Source organism: Antennarius striatus, chromosome 19 (genome assembly GCF_040054535.1).
Source record: "Antennarius striatus isolate MH-2024 chromosome 19, ASM4005453v1, whole genome shotgun sequence".
NCBI lineage: Eukaryota > Metazoa > Chordata > Actinopteri > Lophiiformes > Antennariidae > Antennarius > Antennarius striatus.
The window spans coordinates 18,573,140-18,595,443 of record NC_090794.1 but is presented as its reverse complement, the minus strand read 5'-3'; the positions used below and the strand labels follow the sequence as shown (position 1 = coordinate 18,595,443).

Genomic DNA, 22,304 nt, shown 5'->3' with positions numbered 1-22,304 from the left:
CCCAACCCCGGGCCTGGCTCCAGGGTGGGGCCCCGGTTGCGCCATGCCGGGCGACGTTACGGTCCTTGATTTTTTTGCCATGATAGAGGATTTGGTACTGGTCTCTCGTACTGCCATCTTTTTAAAAAATCTTATATACTGGTTTGATCCCCAAAGGGAAATTAAGAACGCACTCTAGCTAATGATTCAAACATATGCAGACATATCCTGTATATTGGTTTGTACAGGCCCCTGCAGCACACACACATACACAAGGGGGCCTGTAGGCATGCAGGGGAGGTAGAGTGGCAGGCAGCTCCTTCTTGGTGCGCCCCAAATGAGCAATTTGTAAAGGGGGTGGCGCCTTGCTCAAGGTTTAACTTTTTTCTTAGAAAACAAATTATTTGTCCAGATTTGGGTTCCGATCGGGTTCAATCCAATAAAATTTGCATGTCAGCGATCACAATGCCACAGCTGCACGTAGAATACAGACTTTACACTCTTCTCTCAACCAGCCTGCTTCTTTTGTGAGCTGTCCAAAGCTCTAAATAAAATTACAAAACAGAATCTTGGTCTTCCGAGTATTTATTCTCATTCCGGTATCAGTGATTGCCTCCTCATTTAGTCGAACAAATTTTCCCACCACAAGGACAAGTACCTGGGTTGAGATAATCACATGCATACTTACATGCTGTTCTCCTTAATAGCACATTATTGGTGGTGAGCAACACCTTACCCCTGAGGAGGACCACCGTATCTATTCAGCTGATGTCCAGGATGGAAGGGCCTTGGAAGACATATTTTGCATGAAGGAGCTGAAGAGCTGTCAGTGTACATCCAGAGCGTTGCTGAGGTGTCGCTGAACAAGGCAAACACCAAACAGCTCCCATGGCTCTACCCTCCATGTCTCCAGGCCCTTCGTGAGTCTTGCAACACATTTCTGTTGAGTCAATGCAGTGAAAGTTCAGTTCTCAGGTACAGAACATTACCAAAGACCACATGAACCAAAACAGGCTTTTTTTTCACCCATTTTATTAAAGGATTTTCAATACTTTAACATGTCAAGGGAAAAAACACGTTACAACAAAAGCCCAGGGTAGAACACATGCACAGTCACGTCTGTCATAAACTACATGCTAATGTCAGAATACCTTGTTTTCAAATCAATTTAATGTCCAAGTTACAAGTCAAGCACGATCAGAGGCAACAGCAGTGTGTTTGTTGTGTGTGTTTGTTGTGTGTTTGTTGTGTGTGTGTTGTGTGTGTGTTCTGGCATTAACAAAGAGATAAATATATCACTGACAACACGACAAAGAACTGCCTTCCTGGTAAGTGAAGCGGGTGAAACACGAGGCGCTGTGCTCCTCACATCTCAATGATGGGAGTCCTTCTGAGACACAGGTCTGACTGTTGCTGCCCACAGATTCACTGAAAAGCCATGATTCTCCTCAGAAAAGCCAGCTAATGTTAATATCACCATCAATGTTTAAAGGAAAAGCATGCACTACTGTTTTAGAAGAGAAAAACAATGTGACCCTTTTCTAGGAATACACATATAATCTATTTACAATAGCAAAAGCATGGATAACCACTACACAATGAAAACCCACGGGTTTCTTGAGCGTGATAAAACAACACAGGTGCAGGAAAACCTCAATGAGCTGAAGCGTGTCTTCAGTCGAAGTCCCTGTTGACCAGGACCAGGGGGGCCACCAGTGTCCACACATACAGGAAGATGCAGATCCAGCTCGAGCAAATTTTCACCCACACCGAGGGCCACTTACTGGTCATGGCCTTGTAGTCGGAATCAGGACTGCAAGAAGGAGACGACAGACAGAACCGTTTATCAGAGGCTTGAAGAAATAAAAATTCCCTGTTTTGTTGATGAATCGGCCCCTCGTTGTGACTCCGGTAACACGCGTGTCAGGAACACGCATGAGGAGCAGAAGAGCTCAGTATCTGCTGGGCCTAAAGAAAATGTGACAAATCTTTTCTTCTTCGAAGTCAAACAGCTTGTTGTGCCGTTGACTCTTGTTTGGTGGACTGGATGATTCAGATTAGAAGAAACAAGTTAATGGTTGATTCATTGAACACACAGGAGCCTCAGGAGTGTGTGGAGGAACCAGATCAACCCACAGCGGCCTGGAAACTCCTCATGTTCATCACCTGCCTGGACCACCCTGCTGTGGGACGCAGCAGCAGGGATTACTGTGTGTGGACATATACAGTATACACACACACACACACACACATACACACACACACACACACACACACACACACACACACACACACACACACACACACACACACACACACACACACACACACACACACACACACACACACACACACACACACACACACACACACACACGTACTTACGAACATTCAGAGATACAAACAAACGCGCGCTGCCATTACGTCTATTGTCCTGCAATTCCCCTTTCTAACCCTAACCCCTAACCCTAACCCCTAACACTAACCCCTAACACTAACCCCTAACCCTAACACTAACCCCTAACCCTAATACTAACCCCTAACCCTAACCCCTAACACTAACCCCTAACACTAACCCCTAACCCTAACCCCTAACACTAACCCCTAACCCTAACACTAACCCCTAACCCTAACACTAACCCCTAACCCTAACCGTAACACTAACCCTAACCCTAACCCCTAACCCTAACCCCTAACCCTAACCCCTAACCCCTAACCCTAACCTTAATCCTTTCCACTTCAACAACCTCCAGTGGTTCTGACTTGGCGTCATTTTTTATGCTCTACTGCTGAAATGTGCCCCCGTGAACGTACCTGTACCAGTTGGTCAGGGTCATCATGATGTACAGGGAGGCCAGGAACAGCATGAAGTGGTAGAAAGAGTAGGAGTAGGTGACACCGTCCTTCTCATTGTCCAAAGCTCTGTTCAGACCCCCGCCCTCCTCAAAGCTGTCCGTCTGGGGGGCGTCCTCGATCAGAGCAGACTCGTCACTGGTCAGAGTCAGCTTGTTCACCTGGGCGGTGGACGAGTTACGGATGCTGAGGGAGAAAGGGTTAAAGGAAGGTGAGGTGGTCCATAAACCTGCTTCTGAAACAGGTGGATCATTAATATTCATGAGCAACAACTAGTAATAAACAGAAATTAAACTACATTTACTCTTAAAGGGACCTCCTCACCTGGAATAGAGGACACACATGAGGAACAGAATCAATCCCACAATGCCCTGGGCATCCCACCACTGCACGGCAGGGTCCTGACCCGCTGGACTGGTGCTGTTCAGACCGATAATCCCCAGAAGGCTGGGATTACATGTCCTGTCTGTGAGACACAAACAAACAAACAAACAAACAAACAAACAAACAAACAGGATTCACTTGATGACAAACATTGAACTGAAGATTCTTCTTGTCCTCTCGTCTCATCCTGTCCCCACAGAGCGTTTCATCTTTGGTTTATCTTCATCCTCCTCTGACACCAGCAGCCCTCAGGTCTCCTCTCTACATCCACACACCTTCTGCCTGGTCTTCCTCTTTCCTGGCAGCTCCATCCTCATCACCCTTTCACCAACATCCTCACCATCTCTCCTCTGGACGGGTCCTAACCATCAGAGTCTCCAGAACATCTCAATTTGGCTGTTCCTCTGAGGAACTCAGTTCTGATCCAACCTGGTCACTCCTGGAGAACCTCAACATCTTCACTTCCTCCAGCTCCAGCTCCACTTTCTGTCTTCTGTTCAGCACCACTGTCTCTAATCCATCACCACTGTCTCTAATCCATCACCACTGTCTCTAATCCATCACCACTGTCTCTAATCCATCATTCCCAAGGCTTTATTTGATCACTGGACACAGGAAACTTTCTAATGAACATGTCTTCTCCTGGGTAAACACAGACACCCCTAAACCCGACTTAATGTCTTTCTTGGGGTACAGATTTGCTACCTACTTGTTAAAGGAGGACAAAGGAAATGTATGATGGATAAAGGGGTCCTCTGATCGTTTTCTTACCAGGCTCGTTGGTCATAGCAGACCACGTCAGGTACATGGTGTAAAGGGTAACCAGGGACGACTGCAGCAGACCAGACCTGGGCTGGGACTCCTGCACACAGAGGACATCATTAGTACACCCCCCCTGAAAGGCGTTAGAACCAGGAAGAACCTGATGGAAGAATCCAGTCTGTTATCACTGCTTCATTATTGTTTCATTATTTCTTCATTAATCACTTACATATATTACAGGTGACCGATCACATATAACTCCAGGTTCCTATTACACCTGTGACCATTTTCTTGTTTGATGGTCTACATGTAACGGCCGACTTCAACTGTCCTATCAAACAGTGTGAGGGGCACCAACACTGAACACACTGCGATTACGTATCCATCACCTAACCCTCACCAAGATGGACACACCTGTGGGGCGAAAAGTCTCCTTAGACCGCCTGTGTCTCTGTGTGTGTGTGGTTATCTGGAGAATAACAGTGAGCCATCATCTAATCAATCAATCAATCAATCAATCAATCCCTCCCTCCATCCATCCCTCCCTCCATCCGTCCCTCCCTCCATCCATCCCTCCATCCATCCATCCATCCATCCCTCCATCCATCCCTCCATCCATCCCTCCCTCTGATTTTAATCAGACAGAATCACACAGGTGAATCCCACAGGTGAATCACACAGGTGAATCACACAGGTGAGTCTCATGACCAGAATCTAAAACACAACATAATGGAGATTTCAGGGTTCCAAACGCTGCCTGACGATGGTGGTTCTGTCAAAACGTGTGTCCCAGCCTGAAGAACACTGACCCGCATCAAATCATTCCAACCCAACTCCTGATATCTCTTTATAAGTGTTCCTTACAAACTATCACCAACAAAGATGGACAAGCCTGTGTGGGACCCCCCGGGTTAAAAAAAATCTCACATACCCCACCAACTAAGAGGTGAACCAGACACCATCAGATGTGAGGCTGAGAGCCCCTCAGAACTAAGGCCACACATTGGACCGGTGCTGCCAGTGTGCTTTATCTTTAGTGCCTCACGAATTGGACAAAATCAAATAGTGTGGTGCAGCAGAAGAGAGGAAGTGGCACATTTCCCAGTTTAGTCCACATCTCCATTAAACACACATCCGGTATACAGTAAGTATTAATAACGAGCTAGAGACCTGAATCTGAGGCAGGACGGACACGATGGAGGCGGCGAGGCACAGGAGCATGTTGATGCTGATGAAGACCTTGTTCTCCGTGCAGCCGTCAGAGTGTGTGTAGTAGACGTAGAACAGGACCACAGACACCAGAGACAACACGTAGTTCACCGTGGTGACCAACAGCAGAGCTGTGAAAACACAACCTCATTTCACACGTATAAAAACTGGGACATCAGGGTTCAGAGATGACGTCGTGTTCACTGTGTGTGGAGACGTGTTCCTATCTGTGGACACACTAATAGAAAAGATCCAAATACTGTCCCCACAGATTAAATACAGATGACACAAAGTGGACATAAGTCCATTAATGCACACAAAGGCATTGGGGACACTTCATTCTATTTCACAGCAAGAAAAGTAGAACAAGTCATTAAATATGATAATATTTTACAGAAAGTCAACAAATATCATGTTCAGAAAATAGCAGTGCTGAGTTCAATAAGTGACGTCATTGATTATTTAAAAAAAACAGCTGTTAATCAGGTGGTATTAGTTAAGGATCAAGGTAACTGGTGCTGTAGATGTTGGCTGCATGTTTGTCCTTGAAACACAGTAAAATGGTTTGTTCAAGGTATTGTTCAGAAGAAGAGAGGTAATAAATAACCTATAAAGAAGTGTAAAAACTGATAGATGTTCCACTAAAATGATGTCAAACGCTTTAAAATGACCAAATCCAGAAAGGTAAGAAAAAAACCTTCAAGAATAGATCGGAGAAAAACCAAACTGGCTCAAAAAGCTCAGCCTGTGATCATCTCCAGGAGGACCAGAGAAGATCTCAGGTGGTCTCTGAGTCCTGTAACCATCAGAAGACGTCTATGTGAAGCCAAGCTACCAGCAAGAAGCCCCCCCACAAAGTCTCATTGTTAAAAACAGACATGTACTGAAACGGTTAGTTTACCAAAGAACACACTGACTGGACTAAAGAAATGGACTGATGGGGGTCAGATTGTTGTTTTTGGGTCTGAGGGCCACAGACAGTCTGTCAGACGACCCCCCAACACTGAAATGAACCACAGATGTGAAGCAGTGATCAGAAACTGTGGTTATGACACTAAACATTAGGCCCCGCCCACACGATGACGGATTTTTTGAAAAACACGGAGGATTCCTATTGGATAAAATTTGACTCAATACTGCCACCACATGGTTTTGCATGCTTATAACCGTCTTCAAAACGCACTGCTGCGTTTACGTGTGGACGGACATGTTTTTGAAAATGCTATCATGTGGACGCGAATCGTTTTCGATGCGTTTTTAAAAAGTTGCATTTTTTTAAAAATCCGTCATCGTGTGGGCGGGGCCTCAGTTTAGGATTCTCAGGAAAGTTGGATCTACAAGCATTTCTTAGTTTGTTGTAAATGTTGAGTTTTAAAGAAAGATGCCAACACCGCTATTATTTTATTAAACTTTGTTTGTTGACTTTCTGTAAAATATTATCATTCAATGACTTTCTCCTTTTCTCACTTTGAAATAGAACCTGAAGTGTCCCCAATGCTAATAATTATTTGAAGAATTTTTAGACTCACTGCCGTTATTATGAACACAACCATATATAAGTTTACATTGAGATGACCTGACCCGATGGGACTGGTCTACGCCTGTGTGGAGCTGTGGGGGGGTGGGGGTGGGAATGAGGGGTGAGCCTCCAATAGAGTCCTGTGTGTGTGTGTGTGTGTGTGTGTGTGTGTGTGTGTGTGTGTGTGTGTGTGTGTGTTCACCATACCTGCATACCAGCAGTGAGAGTTGCCTTCCTCCATCCTCTCCACCCAGGACTCGTTCCAGGAATGGGCGAAGTCGATGAGCAGCACCAGCTGGATGAGGATGAAGCAGAACGCCCCGGCCATGCCCACGTAGAACCACACTGAACACATGGGGGGTCAGGTTAGGGGGGGTTAGACGGCTCTGTTCTGGACACTCAGACGCTTCATAGTGGGTCCATCATTCATTCACTGCTCATTCATGCCTGGTGATGGTACCTGGTGTGTACCCACAGCTGCCCTGGGGCAACTGATGAACACGTGGCAGCCAGTCCACCTGAACAATCACACACCTTCACACACCAGCAGGTCCCTCACTGATCCACCCTGATTGGACGAGCAGCTCCACCAGCGGAGCCACTTAACAGGCTGCACACAAACCCCTCTAAATGTTTTGAAGACTATACTCTCCCCCTGGAGGGGCGTCATGCTCCTGCTGGGGTCTTCCTTGACACACAGGTCCTGGGTGACAGGTCAGACTAAGGGCAGTGTCTCAAATAGTGGGGCAATTCCGGGGGGGGGGGTGTGTGACCCTGGGGAACATGCTTTTTTTGCCGTACTAGAATAAGGGTGAGGTGAGCTGACAGTGGGAGGTGTCAACTCATCTCCGGAGCACTGCCGAGGCGCCCCTGAGCAAGGCGCTGTCCCCCTTACAAGTTGCTCATTTGGGGCGCACCAATAAAGGAGCTGCCCGCCACTCTACCTCCTCTGCATGAGTACAGGCCACGTGTGTGTTTAGGGCCTGTACACACACACACACACACACATTTATATATATATATACACTGTATATACAGTGGGTACGGAAAGTATTCAGACCCCTTTAAATTTCTCACTCTTTGTTTCATTGCAGCCATTTGCTAAAATCAAAAAAGTTCATTTTATTTCTCAGGATTGTACACTCAGCACCCCATCTTGACAGAAAAACACAGAAATGTAGAAGTTTTTGCAAATTTATTAAAAAAGAAAAACTGAAATATCACATGGTCATAAGTATTCAGACCCTTTGCTCAGTATTGAGTAGAGGCTCCCTTTTGATCCAGTACAGCCTTGAGTCTTCTTTGGAATGATGCAACAAGTTTTTCACACCTGGATTTGGGGATCCTCTGCCATTCTTCCTTGCAGATCCTCTCCAGTTCCATCAGGTTGGATGGTGAATGTTGGTGGACAGCCATTTTCAGGTCTCTCCAGAGATGCTCAATTGGGTTTAGGTCAGGGCTCTGGCTGGGCCAGTCAAGAATGGTCACAGAGTTGTTCCAAAGCCACTCCTTTGTCATTTTAGCTGTGTGCGTCGGGTCATTGTCTTGTTGGAAGGTGAACCTTCGGCCCAGTCTGAGGTCCTGAACACTCCGGAACAGGTTTTCTTCCAGGATATCTCTGTACTTGGCTGCATTCATCTTTCCTTCAATTGCAACCAGTCGTCCTGTCCCTGCAGCTGAAAAACACCCCCATAGCATGATGCTGCCACCACCATGTTTCACTGTTGGGATTGTATTGGGCAGGTGATGAGCAGTGCCTGCTTTTCTCCACACATACCGCTTAGAATCAATGCCAAAAAGTTCAATCTTTGTCTCATCAGACCAGAAAATCTTGTTTGGGAGTCCTTCAGGTGTTTTTTGGCAAACTCTATGGGGGCTTTCATGTGTCTTGCACTGAGGAGAGGCTTCCGTCGGGCCACTCTGCCACAAAGCCCTGACTGGTGGAGGGCTGCAGAGATAGTTGACTTTGTGGAACTTTCTCCCATCTCCCTACTGCATCTCTGGAGCTCAGCCACAGTGGTCTTTGGGTTCTTCTTTACCTCTCTCACCAGGGCTCTTCTCCCACGATTGCTCAGTTTGGCTGGACGGCCAGGTCTAGGAAGAGTTCTGGTCGTCCCAAACTTCTTCTATTTGAGGATTATGGAGGCCACTGTGCTCTTAGGAACCTTGAGTGCTGCAGCAATTCTTTTGTAACCTTGACCGGATCTGTGCCTTGCTACAATTCTGAGCTCTTTGGGCAGTTCCTTCGACCTCATGATTCTCATTTGCTTTGACATGCATTGTGAGCTGTAAGGTCTTATAAAGACAGGTGTGTGCCTTTACTAATCAAGTCCAAACAGTTTAATTAAACACAGCTGGACTGCAATGAAGGAGTAGAACCATCTCAAGGAGGACCAGAAGAAATGGACAGCATGTGAGTTAAATATGAGTGTCACAGCAAAGGGTCTGAATACTTATGACCATGTGATATTTCAGTTTTTCTTTTTTAATAAATTAGCGAAAATTTCTACATGTCTGTTTTTTTCTGTCAAGATGAGGTGCTGAGTGTAGATCAATGAGAAATAAAATGAACTTTTTTGATTTTAGCAAATGGCTGCAATGAAACAAAGTGAGAAATTTAAAGGGGTCTGAATACTTTCTGTACCCACTGTGTATGTATATATGTATATATATATATATATATATATATATATATATATATATATATATATATACACAGTATATACTATATATACATTCACCTAATAAAGTGGCCGGTGAGTGTATTTACAGTATATGCATGACTTGATTTGAGCTAACTAGAGTGTGCTACTAATTTCCCTGCGGGGATTATAATCAGTATATTAAAAAAATTGCACATCCACTACAGTAGGTGGCAGTGGCGCTCTCATTTCAGGTGTGTGAGGGAGTATCAGCTAGATGAAGAAGAGTCTGATTGGCCCCCATCACTAGTGACGTCTGATTGGCCCCCATCACTAGTGATGTCTGATTGGCCCCCATCACTAGTGATGTCTGATTGGCCCCCATCACTAGTGATGTCTGATTGACCCCCATCACTAGTGATGTCTGATTGACCCCCATCACTAGTGATGTCTGATTGACCCCCATCACTAGTGATGTCTGATTGGCCCCCCATCACTAGTGATGTCTGATTGGCCCCCATCACTAGTGATGTCTGATTGGCCCCCATGGGGCTACGAACCGTTTGGAACAACTGTGTCGAAAACTGTTCCATTTTCTGAATAAAACCGTATATAATGTAATTCAATGTGTTAATCCTCTCTTGCTATATTGTAGCCATATATTGTAGGAAATTGTTTTATGATCATTGGTCCTTGCAATAAGACATAAAAATTGTTCACGCATGTATATTTAATATAAATACTGTATATACATGCATGTAGGGTATCACATGACCACCTACTAAAAGTCTGATTTAGTTAAGCCGCGTGTCTTGAAGCGAATAAACGAGGGATTCCTGACAAGCTGAGATCAACATATTGAAAAGGCTGTGTGCCTGCAGTTTGAGATCGGTGGTGTTTGAGTAGAATATGTACATTCCAATGATGTCTTATGTAAAGTAATTCCTATGAGATCTGCTATTCACCGTTTCCATGAGGTAGACACTCTGCAGACACTCCTAGTTACGCTACAATGAAGAGAAGAAGGGTAATAGGGTGGCAGTTACCCGTAGTGAAGGGACCGTCTGAAATGAAAAACGATCCAACCGTCATCGCAGCAGCAGCAGCAAACTTAAAGAACCAAAATCTGGAATAAAGAAAAAATGAAATATAAAATAGGATTAAACAGCAAACAGTCACTTCCAACCATTCTCTACTCAGTCTAACAACAATGTCAGGTTCCCTGGTGTTGTTTTAATCTACACCATCAGACTGCAGTGAATATGGGTGAGAAGTGGTGGTGGTGGGGGGGGTAAACGTCTCTTTCAGAAAGGCATTATACAACACTGTTAAAATAAATTCCCTTCTCTGTGATGCCACTGGTGTGTCGCTTAGATGTGTGTTTGGAGTGTGTGTCGCTGTTCAAGCTGCTACTGCAAGAATAAAAGAATATCCTCTGTATCTCCCTGCCTCCCCAGTTCGGTGATCGTCTGCTTGTTCTTCACATTACTGACTTCTTACTGCCTGGTCAGGGCCGGTCACAACATCAGCAAAATGTTGAGACCACCTGCACAGCCTGCAGATATGATCCTGAAAACAATCATTTCTAACCTAATATCCAGGGTTCAGAGGGAGGACGACGTCCATCGCCTGACGCCATCTACTGGATGGTGTTGGACAGGGATTTGAACAAAAGCAGGGATTCACCATGTTTTACTGTCCTAAACTCAAGGTGATCGATTGATTCAGTAGTATTGATATTTATTTACATGCGGGGTCTGTATTTTTCATCTGATCAGACAGGCCTTGGAAGGAAACGGGGTTTTTACTCACCCATTGTGCAGAGCAGCTCGAGGGTCTTTGCTACTCTTGACTTTGATCATGAGCAGAGAGAAGAGCAGGAAGAACATCGCCATCCCAAAACACACACGATACACAGCCTTGTAGCCAACCAGCACATCACAGTTCACGTGACCCTCCACACCAGGAAGAGATGAGCCCATCCCTCCTTCACAGAAACCTGGAATCTACAGCGTACAAAAAAACATCACCGTCTCTAGCCACCATCAATAAAGGGATCAATAAAGTTCTACAATATCTACCTATAAGAGGTCCTGTTTGTGATTCTCCTCTCTCAACAACATTCATCTGATCTACTTCAAAACAACAAATGTGAGTTGTTGGAGGCCCAAGACAGTAAAAAGGTATTTGACATCTACATCTACACACTTCAGGCGTCATTGTCTCCGTTACCCCATGATGGGACCGGGTGGTTGCAGAGAAACAAGTTCAGGGCTCCAGTAATTATTATTATTAATATTATTATTATTATTTGATTGACTCATTCACCATTTTATATAGAAATGATCAGTATTCCTCCTACAGTGAACACACCGATTGTAAGTCACTATATTTCAGATTAAAACCTCATCAGTCACTTGAATCAAGTTTTCTAATATAATTATTTATTATTAAAAATAATTTTCACTCCAAAATATATAATTTTGTTTAGAGAGATTGTTCTGGGCTTGCGCTAGCCATTCGCCACTTCGCTATAGGCGAAGTAAATTCCAGATTGGCTACAAGGTTGTTAGACTGTGTAGCCACAGTGGCGGAAAAAAGGCTAAAACTTAATACTTTTTCGCTCGCTAGTGGCGCTATTTCTGCCTGCGCCGCTATTTCCGCATGCCGACGGAATTTAGCCGAAGTGACCCGAATGCTCCCGATCATTAAATATGCACTCGGGTCATGACCTCCTCTCGTCCGATGAAAAACAAAAATATTGTTGTTTTCCGAGCTGAACCCGCAAATTTGTGTAAGACAAGGAGAGGACCATCGATCAAAAGAATCCAGTGTTTTCTAGTAGAGTTTGTGTTAAAGTCCTCATTAATAAACAAATGAATGCTGAGGGGGGGGGAGTGGAGACAGACCGATCAGAAGGTCAATCAAAGATATCATCAATACTTGTTTGTAGTCTTAGACTTTTGTTCCCTCTGACCAGCAGGAATAACCAGCGATGATGTAAATGTGTTTTCACCTCGCTTGATGTTTTATATGTCTTTTTAAATTGAAATGAAAAATCATGTTATTGAGTTTAAAAATAATAAACTAAACTCTGACATACCAATGGTGTCTAAGTCAAAGTTAAAATGTCTTCTAGTCTCAGTAAACTACCAGTAAACACTGAGTAATATTTAGTATGACTGTATCTTCAGAGTGAATGAAGTTTTCAATGGTTGAATCTCACATTCATTCCTGCATAAAGTAGGACAGAAATAAAGAGAGTTCAGCTTCAGCTGCTGGCTTTAGTGGGTTTTTGGAGGGAAACTGAACACAAGATTTTGTCCTCAGAGAGCAGGAAAACAACCCCACTTTCTAAAACACTTCCCGGGGGGCCCCCGATCCCCCATACGGGGGGGTATCCCCCAACACACCCCTATAACTAGTGTGGTTTAACACCCCCCAACAATTGAAAACTTCCATTCACTATGTGAAGATACAGTCATACAAATATTATTCAATGTTTACTTGTTAGTTTTACTTGCTGCTGTAACAAGCCGCTGTCTTGGACACAGAATGTGGCTTTTTGTGTTTTACACTGAGCCACGGTGACTTAGTCACACTAGCTCCTGGTGCAAGGCCAGTGTTGATTATCAATTTATTAAAAAAGGTTGTTTATTGTCTGTTGATGTCTATATTTTACTTAAAACAACTGCAGATGATGTATTATTAGACTCCAGATGTCCTGGTGTCATTAACGATTATCCAGCAAATGAAGACCGGTTAGGGTTAGGTCGGTTAAAATGTTGTCTCAGATGAAACCGGTCGTGGGGCTAAAAAGGTTTGGGACCATTGATCTAGATGAGAAAATATTGTCTTTTAAACGCTAACAATAAGTACAGTTACACATTTGGGTAAATCTGTGCATCTGTGTGACATTTCATTAAATGTTTTGAACCATGGGTTATGCTCTCATTTTTGTTTGTCATTTTTTGTGGTGTGATGAACATGATGCTTTCCTCTGAATGCTAGACTGAAATGCCAAAAAACAAATATATTTATCTAATTTCATCATAACCACTGTCAGTTAATGTTTTTACAAATCGTGATGATGAAGTATTTCTATAAATATGTGTTGGACTTTCTGAAAAATATCAGGACTACAGTATTTTCTGCACTATAAGGCGCACCCTCAATAATTTGTTTGTTTTATAATTTATTTCATATATAAGGCGCACCAGATTATAAGGCGCACACAATAAAAATAAATAAATTGTATTTGATAAACTGCAGCGGCTGTAGTTGCGCAATCTGTCCACTAGATAGAGCCGCGCTGCTCAGACAGTCATGATTGCATTCATGACTTCCTGACTACCTTTGAATTGCCCCTATTGTTATATCAATAAGACATTCTGAGCCTCATCAAGGAAACCTGATCACTTGATCACTTTGTCATCTTAGAAAGAAGTCAACACACATATTAAAAACCTGACATTAAAAACTGGTTAAATTCATTACGAGTGCAGTCAGTGCCAACAGAGCGGATTATTTCCTGATCTGAAGTTCAAAGCAGATATTTAAGCTCCGACGTTCGTCTTCATTTATTAATTAAATATTGTTTCGATCGATCGGTAGTCTAGTCGGAGGTGAGGTGCAGCTATTTGCTGCTGTGTGTCCTCAACAATTTTTAACTAGTTTTTAATGTCAGGCTGATAATTTACTGTCAAACGTGACGCTGTTTTACTCCTAGAACTGACTTTAACGTCGGTGTCTCACCGCCGTGAATCTCACAGGTCGCTGCAGACAGAATACACAAGCCTGAATGCGCCCCTCTGCCCCCCCAGATCTATCAACTACATTTGTAAATCAATGCAGCACACCTGACACCTTTGTCTAGCAGTGACTGCTCTTGAAATTTCAGAAAAGGCTGGAAGTTCAGCTTTGAGGGTCTTTATTCACCTTTAGTCCAGTTTCTCCGTGTGTTTCCACAGACTAATAGAATGGACCGTCACTAGATTCCAGATGACAGCACAATGGGGTTTTTAGACCAATTCAGTTTAAAGTGGGTTATTTCTGACGCCAGATAGTTAGAAATACTGAGATCAGTCAGTCAGACTTTATTCATAGAATTGTTGAAAGTTCCTCGAGTTTTCCTACGTAACCACCGGTGCTCCTACAGTCTGCTCTACCGTCTGACGGCAGCTCAGAGCCGGGACTTCGGTGACGCCCCTTGACTACCGTTGTTAGGGGGCGTGGGCCCGAGTGCCTTGTGAGGGGGCCCCCTGGTGGCGGAGTGCAGCATCACTGGCAGCCAGACTGCCGGCTTTTTTTCAGCGATCATGTTTTTAACCAATATTAATATGAATATTAATCCATATATAAGACGCACCGGATTATAAGGCGCACTACGGGTTTATGAGAGAACATTTTAGGCTTTTAGGTGCGCCTTATAGTGCGGAAAATACAGTAATTTGACTGTGGTTGGAGGACGACCCATAACTGCGTTACAGTTCTTGCCTTTTTATATTTTTTTCTTATTCTGTCACAGTTTATTTTCAAATGCATTAATATAATTAAAGGAACGAACCTTTTTTAGCTGCGTTTCCATTCCAGGCATCAGCATAATGCAGGCGATGCCCACTCCCAGCAGCAGGAAAAAGGCGTATATGAGGCGAGTCACAGTGGAGTTGTTTCCACTGGGGCAGCATCGACACAGCAGGCAGGGGGCGCTGCCACAGAGGCAGGGGATCTGCATACAGAAGGGATCAGAATAGGTATTAATTACATGTTCTTTCACCTCTTTACAATCAGGTCCTGCAGAAATGCCCCAGAAGAATGTCTCAGGAGGTGATGTGTCTCACGATGTGTCTCATGTCGTGTCTCATGATGTGTCTCAAGATGTGTCTCATGTTGTGTCTCATGATGTGTCTCATGATGTGTCTCATGTTGTGTCTCATTTTGTGTCTCATGTTGTGTCTCATGATGTGTCTCATGTTGTGTCTCATGATGTGTCTCATGATGTGTCTCATGATGTGTCTCATGATGTGTCTCATGTTGTGTCTCATTTTGTGTCTCATGTCGTGTTTCATGATGTGTCTCAAGATGTGTCTCATGATGTGTCTCATGTTGTGTCTCATGATGAGTCTCATGATGTGTCTCACGATGTGTCTCATGTCGTGTCTCATGTTGTGTCTCATGATGTGTCTCATGATGTGTCTCATGTTGTGTCTCATGTTGTGTCTCACGATGTGTCTCATGATGTGTCTCATGTTGTGTCTCACGATGTGTCTCATGTCGTGTCTCATGATGTGTCTCATGATGTGTCTCATGCTAATGACCCTCAGTGGTGTACAAAGGCTCAGTGAAACTAAAATTTCAACGACCCCCTTTGACAACCCCTGACACCCCCATCAACCATTGTTGAGGAGCCGGACGGGTTTCAACTGGTCGCTGGAATATGAAAAGGTCTTCAAGAAACTTTGTGAAAGTCCAGTGGATTGATTTAACAGCTCTGGGTATCAATGACGTAATCACCTCACTGATAACACAGAGAAACAGGAAGGACAAGCAGATCTATCTGGATAGAGGTTTGAAGATGGATGGACGGATCCATTTTCATCCATCCATGGATGGATGAAGCAGTAATGATATTTATCCATCCATTTTTTAAATTTGATCTTATATACTGAATTTATCCCCGCAGGAAAATTAGTGGCACACTCTAGTTAGTACACATGCATGTACATATAGTGTGTACCGGCCCTGAACACACACACACACACACACACACACACACACACACACACACACACACACACACACACACACACACACACACACACACACACACACACACACACACACACACACACACACACACACACACACACACACACACACACACACACACACACACACACACACACACACACACACACAAAGGGGGAGGTAGAGTGGCGGGCAGCCCCTTTGTGGAGCATCCAAATGAGCAGCTTTTGGGGGGGAGAGGAAGCCGGAGAACCCGGAGAGAACCCCCCCAGACACGGGGAGAACATGCAAAGTCCACACAGAGCGGGACTTGAACCCAGAACCACCTAGCTGTGCGGCGACAGCGCCACCCACTGCACCCTCGTGTCACCCTAATTATTTAAATGAACTCAGATGGGGATGATAGATTGAAATGTAATTAACAACTTACAAACAATTCAACTTACGAACAACTTCTCAGAACCAATTATTTTTGTATGTTGAGGACTACCTGTACTATCTTTAGTCAGGCATAAAACTACTAAACTTGTCAGCAGTGAATCAAAACTTGTTCTCTACCTATCCATAAGTATTTTACAAACTAAACAAAAAAGGAAGTTTGTGGTCCCAGTTTTCATTGGTTCAAGTTGGACATCAACCTTTTATTTCCTCAGATTTATTTCACAAATGAGGTTTAAACTGATTGTGATGAACACTGACTCTAGGAATGACTAAAGGATTCTGATTTCAACTTGATGTCAGACTTACAATAATCACCACCTTCCTCTTCCCCTAGGGCGGCAGTACCTCAGTCCACTGAGTCTAGGCCTGGGCACCGGAGGGTGGCCGGCTCAAGACTCGTGTTGGGCAAAACATTTCAGAGTGTGAACTGGTAGTGGGTCCCAGTTCACCTCCCGAGCACTGCCAAGGGGCTCTTGAGCCAGCCCCGTCCACTTTATAAGCTTCTCATTGGGGCGCACCATGAAGGAGCTGCTCTAAATCCCCATAACTTGCCTACAAGCAATGTTCCCTCTAAGCTGCGCAATTGCGCACAAAGAAAACCTATCCAGCGCAGTGAACGCATTGCAAATGTATTAGATATATAACTTTTTTTGTGTGGAATGGAAGCTGGACTACCTGAAGCGACACATTCAGCAGAAAAGTCATTTGAATGATGTTGGAGTTATATGAAGACTCAAAATGGGAAAAGGGATTGATACATTGTTGCGGGAGAGCGCAAACGAGTGGGAGGAAAAGAACGAGCCGTCACACACAAAAAAATCTGACCCTGAGCAAGTTAAAGTTCTCATTGACAATATTTTACTTGCCATCAAAATGAATGCATCAATGCTGTCAGTTCAACAAATCCACGATCACATGGCAAAGTATATGAGGATACCACAAAGCTGGCGAAGCAAAAACTATGCCTTTGAATTTGTGAACTCCATCAATGTGATAGTGCAGAATGGGACTATGTGTACGGTCAAAAACACACCCTGGCATACCCCGATAGTAGATGAGAGCACAGACATAACAGTACACAAAATGCTAGTCATATATATCAAATTCAGGGAGGAAAAAGATGTCAGCTATAAAACTGTGTTTGGTGGCATCATCCAGCTGACGGCATGCACTGCTCAGGATATTGTGTAGGCAATAACTCAGTTTTACTCCAAACATGGCCTGGACATGCAGAGAATGGTAATGCTGACCTCTGATGGTGCCTCAGTAATGCTAGGAAAACACAACGGAGTTGCAGCTTTGTTGAAGCCCCAAATACCACAACTAACTGAACAACATTGTGTGGCCCATAGAGAGGACTTGGGCATTGATGATTCGTGGAAAGATGTGCCTTTGATGCGAGATGTGGAAACTCTTCTTAGAACGGTATATTCCACTTTCTCTCTGTGAGGAAGGGCAAATTGGAGGCCCTAGCAAAGATTCTTGATGAAGAGACACTTCATTCAGGCCTCTGAATGAAGTGCGATGGCGGTCGTGACACCAAGCTGTGAATGCTGTTCTGAATAACTACACTGTGCTTGAAGAATACTGCCAAAGAGAATTCACTGATAACAGAGATCCAATGGCAAAGTACTGCTACAAAAAGCTGAGTGACCCAAAGTTCAAGGTTACCGTCATTGCTCTGGGAGATATTTTAGGTGAGCTAGCACAACTCTGCCTCACTTTACTAAGACGCAACCTGACTGATGGAAGGACACTGCTTTGCAAGAGCAAAGATTGAGAAGTTACGTTCCCAATACTTGAAGGAGAAGGATGTGCACTGGAGTGACCGTGTCAAAGAGGCAATGGGGACCTCATCAGCTGATGGCAGCAGTACTGATGGGATTACTTTTTTTATTAGTAAGCTCTGTGACCACATGGGTGTTCGTTTTCCAGAGGATGAATTAAAAGAGTGGTCTGCGTTTGACATTGAAGCATTGAGCTCAGACATCAGTTTTGACTATGGATCAGCAGACATTCTACACTGGCAAAGAGGTATGAGGCCATTCTCCACCACCCACAGTCTATGGAGGCCATTAACAGTCAATATGCTGACTTCAAGTACATAATGAAGCAAAAACTCAAACAGGGGACAATCAGCCCATTCTCAGATATGGTGGCTGCAGCACTTAACTGTGAGGAGCTAAAGGAGATCTCACAGCTTGTGGATATTTGTGCTACATTTCAAGCTTCCAGTGCAGATTGTGAAAGAGGATTTAGTTTGATGAATCATATCAAAACAGCATTCAGATTGTCTTGAAGCGACACATTTGGACCAGCTGATGCACATAAAGTCAAAGCAAGAAGCAGACGGAGCCATCAACCTGGACGGAGTGTTCAACCATTGGAGAAGTGAGAAGGACAGACGTGACAAATAAGGTGCAATTTAAGTCAGATTTGTGCATATTCTAGTGACATTTATTAAGATGTTTTATTTATGGATATTAATCATTAATTTATATTATGAATAGATCATTTATGGGTAATACAAATGCTAATAACACTGTATCACAGGCTACAGCACACCTCGGTGTGGAAAATGTGAATGTTTTAATGTGAACAAAGTGTTATGTCTGAAAGGTGTGTATGTCTCATGTCCTCCAGAGCAAGACCCTCACCCAGGACAAAACTGGACCTCCCCGACCTAAGCCAAAGCAGGACTCTCACATAACATACTACAAATGTCACGAACAATCTTCAATCAACGAGTTTTGTCTTTTTCATTTTAAGTGGGCCAAATGAGTTATATTAAAGGTAAACTGATGGGAATTGCAGTTGTAACTTGATTGTTTTAATAAGCCATGAAACTTTCCCAGGTGTGATGCTGGTGTGTGGCCACAGAGAGTCTTCTGATGCTGCTCTCAGTGGTCCTCAGTGTGCTCAGGGAGGTGGTCTGTATGCCCAGACACGTGAACAATTAGAGGGAACACTGCCTACAAGCCCCCTGTGTGTGTGTGTGTGTGTGTGTGTGTGTGTGTGTGTGTGTGTGTGTGTGTGTGTGTGTGTGTGTGTGTGTGTCACGTTTAAAAAAGAAAGAGACGTTAACCCAAATGTTTACCCAAGTATATTTTGAGGGTTCCTCCAGAGGAACAGAATCTGTGTGATAATTGTTCTCCAGCGTTAATCAGTCATGGTGACCAAAACATCATCTGCATACAATCACACCCCCCCTAGTGTGTGGGGTGTGTAATTACACAACACCCCCCCTAGTGTGTGGGGTGTGTAATTACACTACACCCCCTCTAGTGTGTGGGGCGTGTAATTACACATGAACCCACAGAGAGTGATCTGTATTATTTGCACCCTCTCAGTCACGTCTAAACCCCCTGGTCTGGGGGACCCTAAAGCTTCCGGGCATGAGGCGGGGGACACTCCGGACACGGTACCAGTGCATCGCGGATGCACAATGTTATTCTCAAGCTGCTACTATTCAGCTGAAAGTTATTGAGCGCTGCACCACCAATGTAAGACCATAGATCAAGGACACTGCTTTTATCCGCCTCCGCCATAGCTTTGATCTATGGTCAACGCTATTGCATAGGTCAAGGCTATGCACTAGTCAGGTACTACTTTCAGGTACCCTGACCTACCTGGAAGTAGGTCGTGGTGAGTCGCGGGATGTTGGTCTGACTCGTTATCAGTGAAGTAACAATAATCACGCCCGACATGTTTCTGTTCACACGACTGGTGATAGAAAAGCTCCTCTGGTGACGTCACCAACCGGCATGTTTACCGATTCACGTCCCTGACGTCAGACCCGCCCTCCTTTGTTTAGTCACCAATGTGTTCACCATTAACGGTGACGTCACTGGATGTCAACACCAAGCCTGTGGTGAAACCCTCACACACTGTTTACTGACGCGGGAAGTAGTTAACACACACACACACACACACACACACACACACACACACACACACACACACACACACGTTTTCCTCTTCCACTGTTCGATTCCAATAGGATGTTATGATCACGTGACACTAGAGCAAACCGATTATCGACAAATATTGGTAAATTAATGCAAATCAGCTGTAATGTGTTTACTGTGTGTGTGTGTGTGTGTGTGTGTGTGTGTGTGTGTGTGTGTGTGTGTGTGTGTGTGCCAGCGGCCTGGTGCTTTGTGTTATTGCGCAGTCATGATGAACGGTGAGCAGCGGAGTCACACACACACACACACACACACACCGGTCACACACACACCGGTCACACACACACACACACACACACACACACACAGTGTGGTCCTCACCAGGTTGGCCATGGAGCACAGGCCCAGCGCGGCTCCCATGTTGGCGGGTTGTTGTTGATCTGAGCTGAACGTTCCTCAGAAGATGGACGGGTCTCCTGACTTCTTCTTCTGAACACAACTCGGGTCACGTCGATGCAGATCCGCTCTCTGCTGCCCCCACAGGACAGCGGCAGCATCGTTTCTTAGCCGGTAAATATCATGTAGCACCAGTAGTGTGTGAGGTTCACACCTGATCACTATCAGATGATGAACCTACAGCGGAGATAATTCACCATTTAACCACCGACAGTGAGTGGGTTATGTTTGAAGCCTCACAGCACAATTATTCACACACAAACTCATTCGATCAAACAAACGTTGTTTCCTACGTTTGTTACGTTTACTTATTAAAGACGTCCACGCGCCGCTCCTTCAGAACAAAAGCATCAAAAACATTTTTAGTGTAGATGTGATCCTCCATTTTTATAGTAAGACAAGGGGAGCAGAAAACAAATGAATGGCTGCACCTGACTCACTGATAGATTATAGGTTAATGTCACTTCTTCTATCCCCGGGATCAGCAGCGCCCCCTACCATGAGGCAGGAGAACTGCGTTCCTCACGTCGTGCCTTTTCCCAAGGACCGCTCAGCTCCAGAAAGACTTACACACATGCAGCTGTTGACAAAAAAACACTGCACTGTATATACATTAGCTAAATTATGGAAATTTAGTTCATAAAGCAAACGTGTTTGAGCATTTTAATAGCGACATATAGAGACTTAGCATTACGGTCTCACTGTTCAGCTACCAGCACAGCTAGTCGAGTCATTGATCAATCCATGATCAATGACTCACCGCAGGTCTCTGATCAGGATTTCTGCAGTAAATGTGAAAATTCAGTGTTCTGAGTAAACATAACCTAAAATCCGTGACGTTAAACAGAAAATAACTATATAATTCACATCACTGTATATATTGTAATATGTGTGTGGTATACCTAGGCAGCAAATGCCAGGAATGTCGGAACCCTCGAACAGACACACAGCAGGGAGGTTGAGATATAAAAGGACAAGACTTTATTAACACAGGTCGTTCCTAAAACAGTCGTGGAAGGGCATAGTCAGGTCAGGAAGATAGTTGGGGGGGAAACACCTAAGCCCCCTAAATTGAATAAACCCCAGCGCATTGACTAAAAAAACCACTACACCCAAAACTGGTCACTCATCTAAAACACACTTAGGGAACACTGCACACTAAAATGAAGACTAGTCTACTCACGGCTAACTTTTAAAATACGGCACAAGGCGTGCTACACCCCGTTAAGGCGCTGTGAAAGATTCCACCCAAGGGAACCATAGAATGTCCCACCCTTGGCCAACCACTCCCACCCCAAGTAGCTACTTCTTCACGCACTGTTTAAAACACAAAAGTTAAAAAAATATAAAATAGGTATGACTAAAGTGCAGTGTTTACTCAACTCTCCTACTTGGCGAGACCCC

General features: G+C 44.3%; 1 protein-coding gene across 1 annotated transcript; it reads right to left on the bottom strand.

Moving 5' to 3' along the window:
* Nucleotides 1-991: 991 nt before the first annotated feature.
* On the bottom strand, nt 992-20,948 carry serinc1 (serine incorporator 1). Its single transcript, XM_068342659.1, has 10 exons — nt 20,826-20,948; nt 14,915-15,076; nt 11,161-11,354; nt 10,395-10,474; nt 6,914-7,051; nt 5,149-5,318; nt 3,988-4,078; nt 3,157-3,298; nt 2,794-3,018; nt 992-1,792 (listed from the first exon to the last, which is right to left on the bottom strand). Exons 1-10 carry the CDS (start codon nt 20,862-20,864, stop codon nt 1,654-1,656), a joined length of 1,380 nt encoding a protein of 459 aa, XP_068198760.1. The 5' UTR covers nt 20,865-20,948; the 3' UTR covers nt 992-1,653.
* Nucleotides 20,949-22,304: the final 1,356 nt, after the last annotated feature.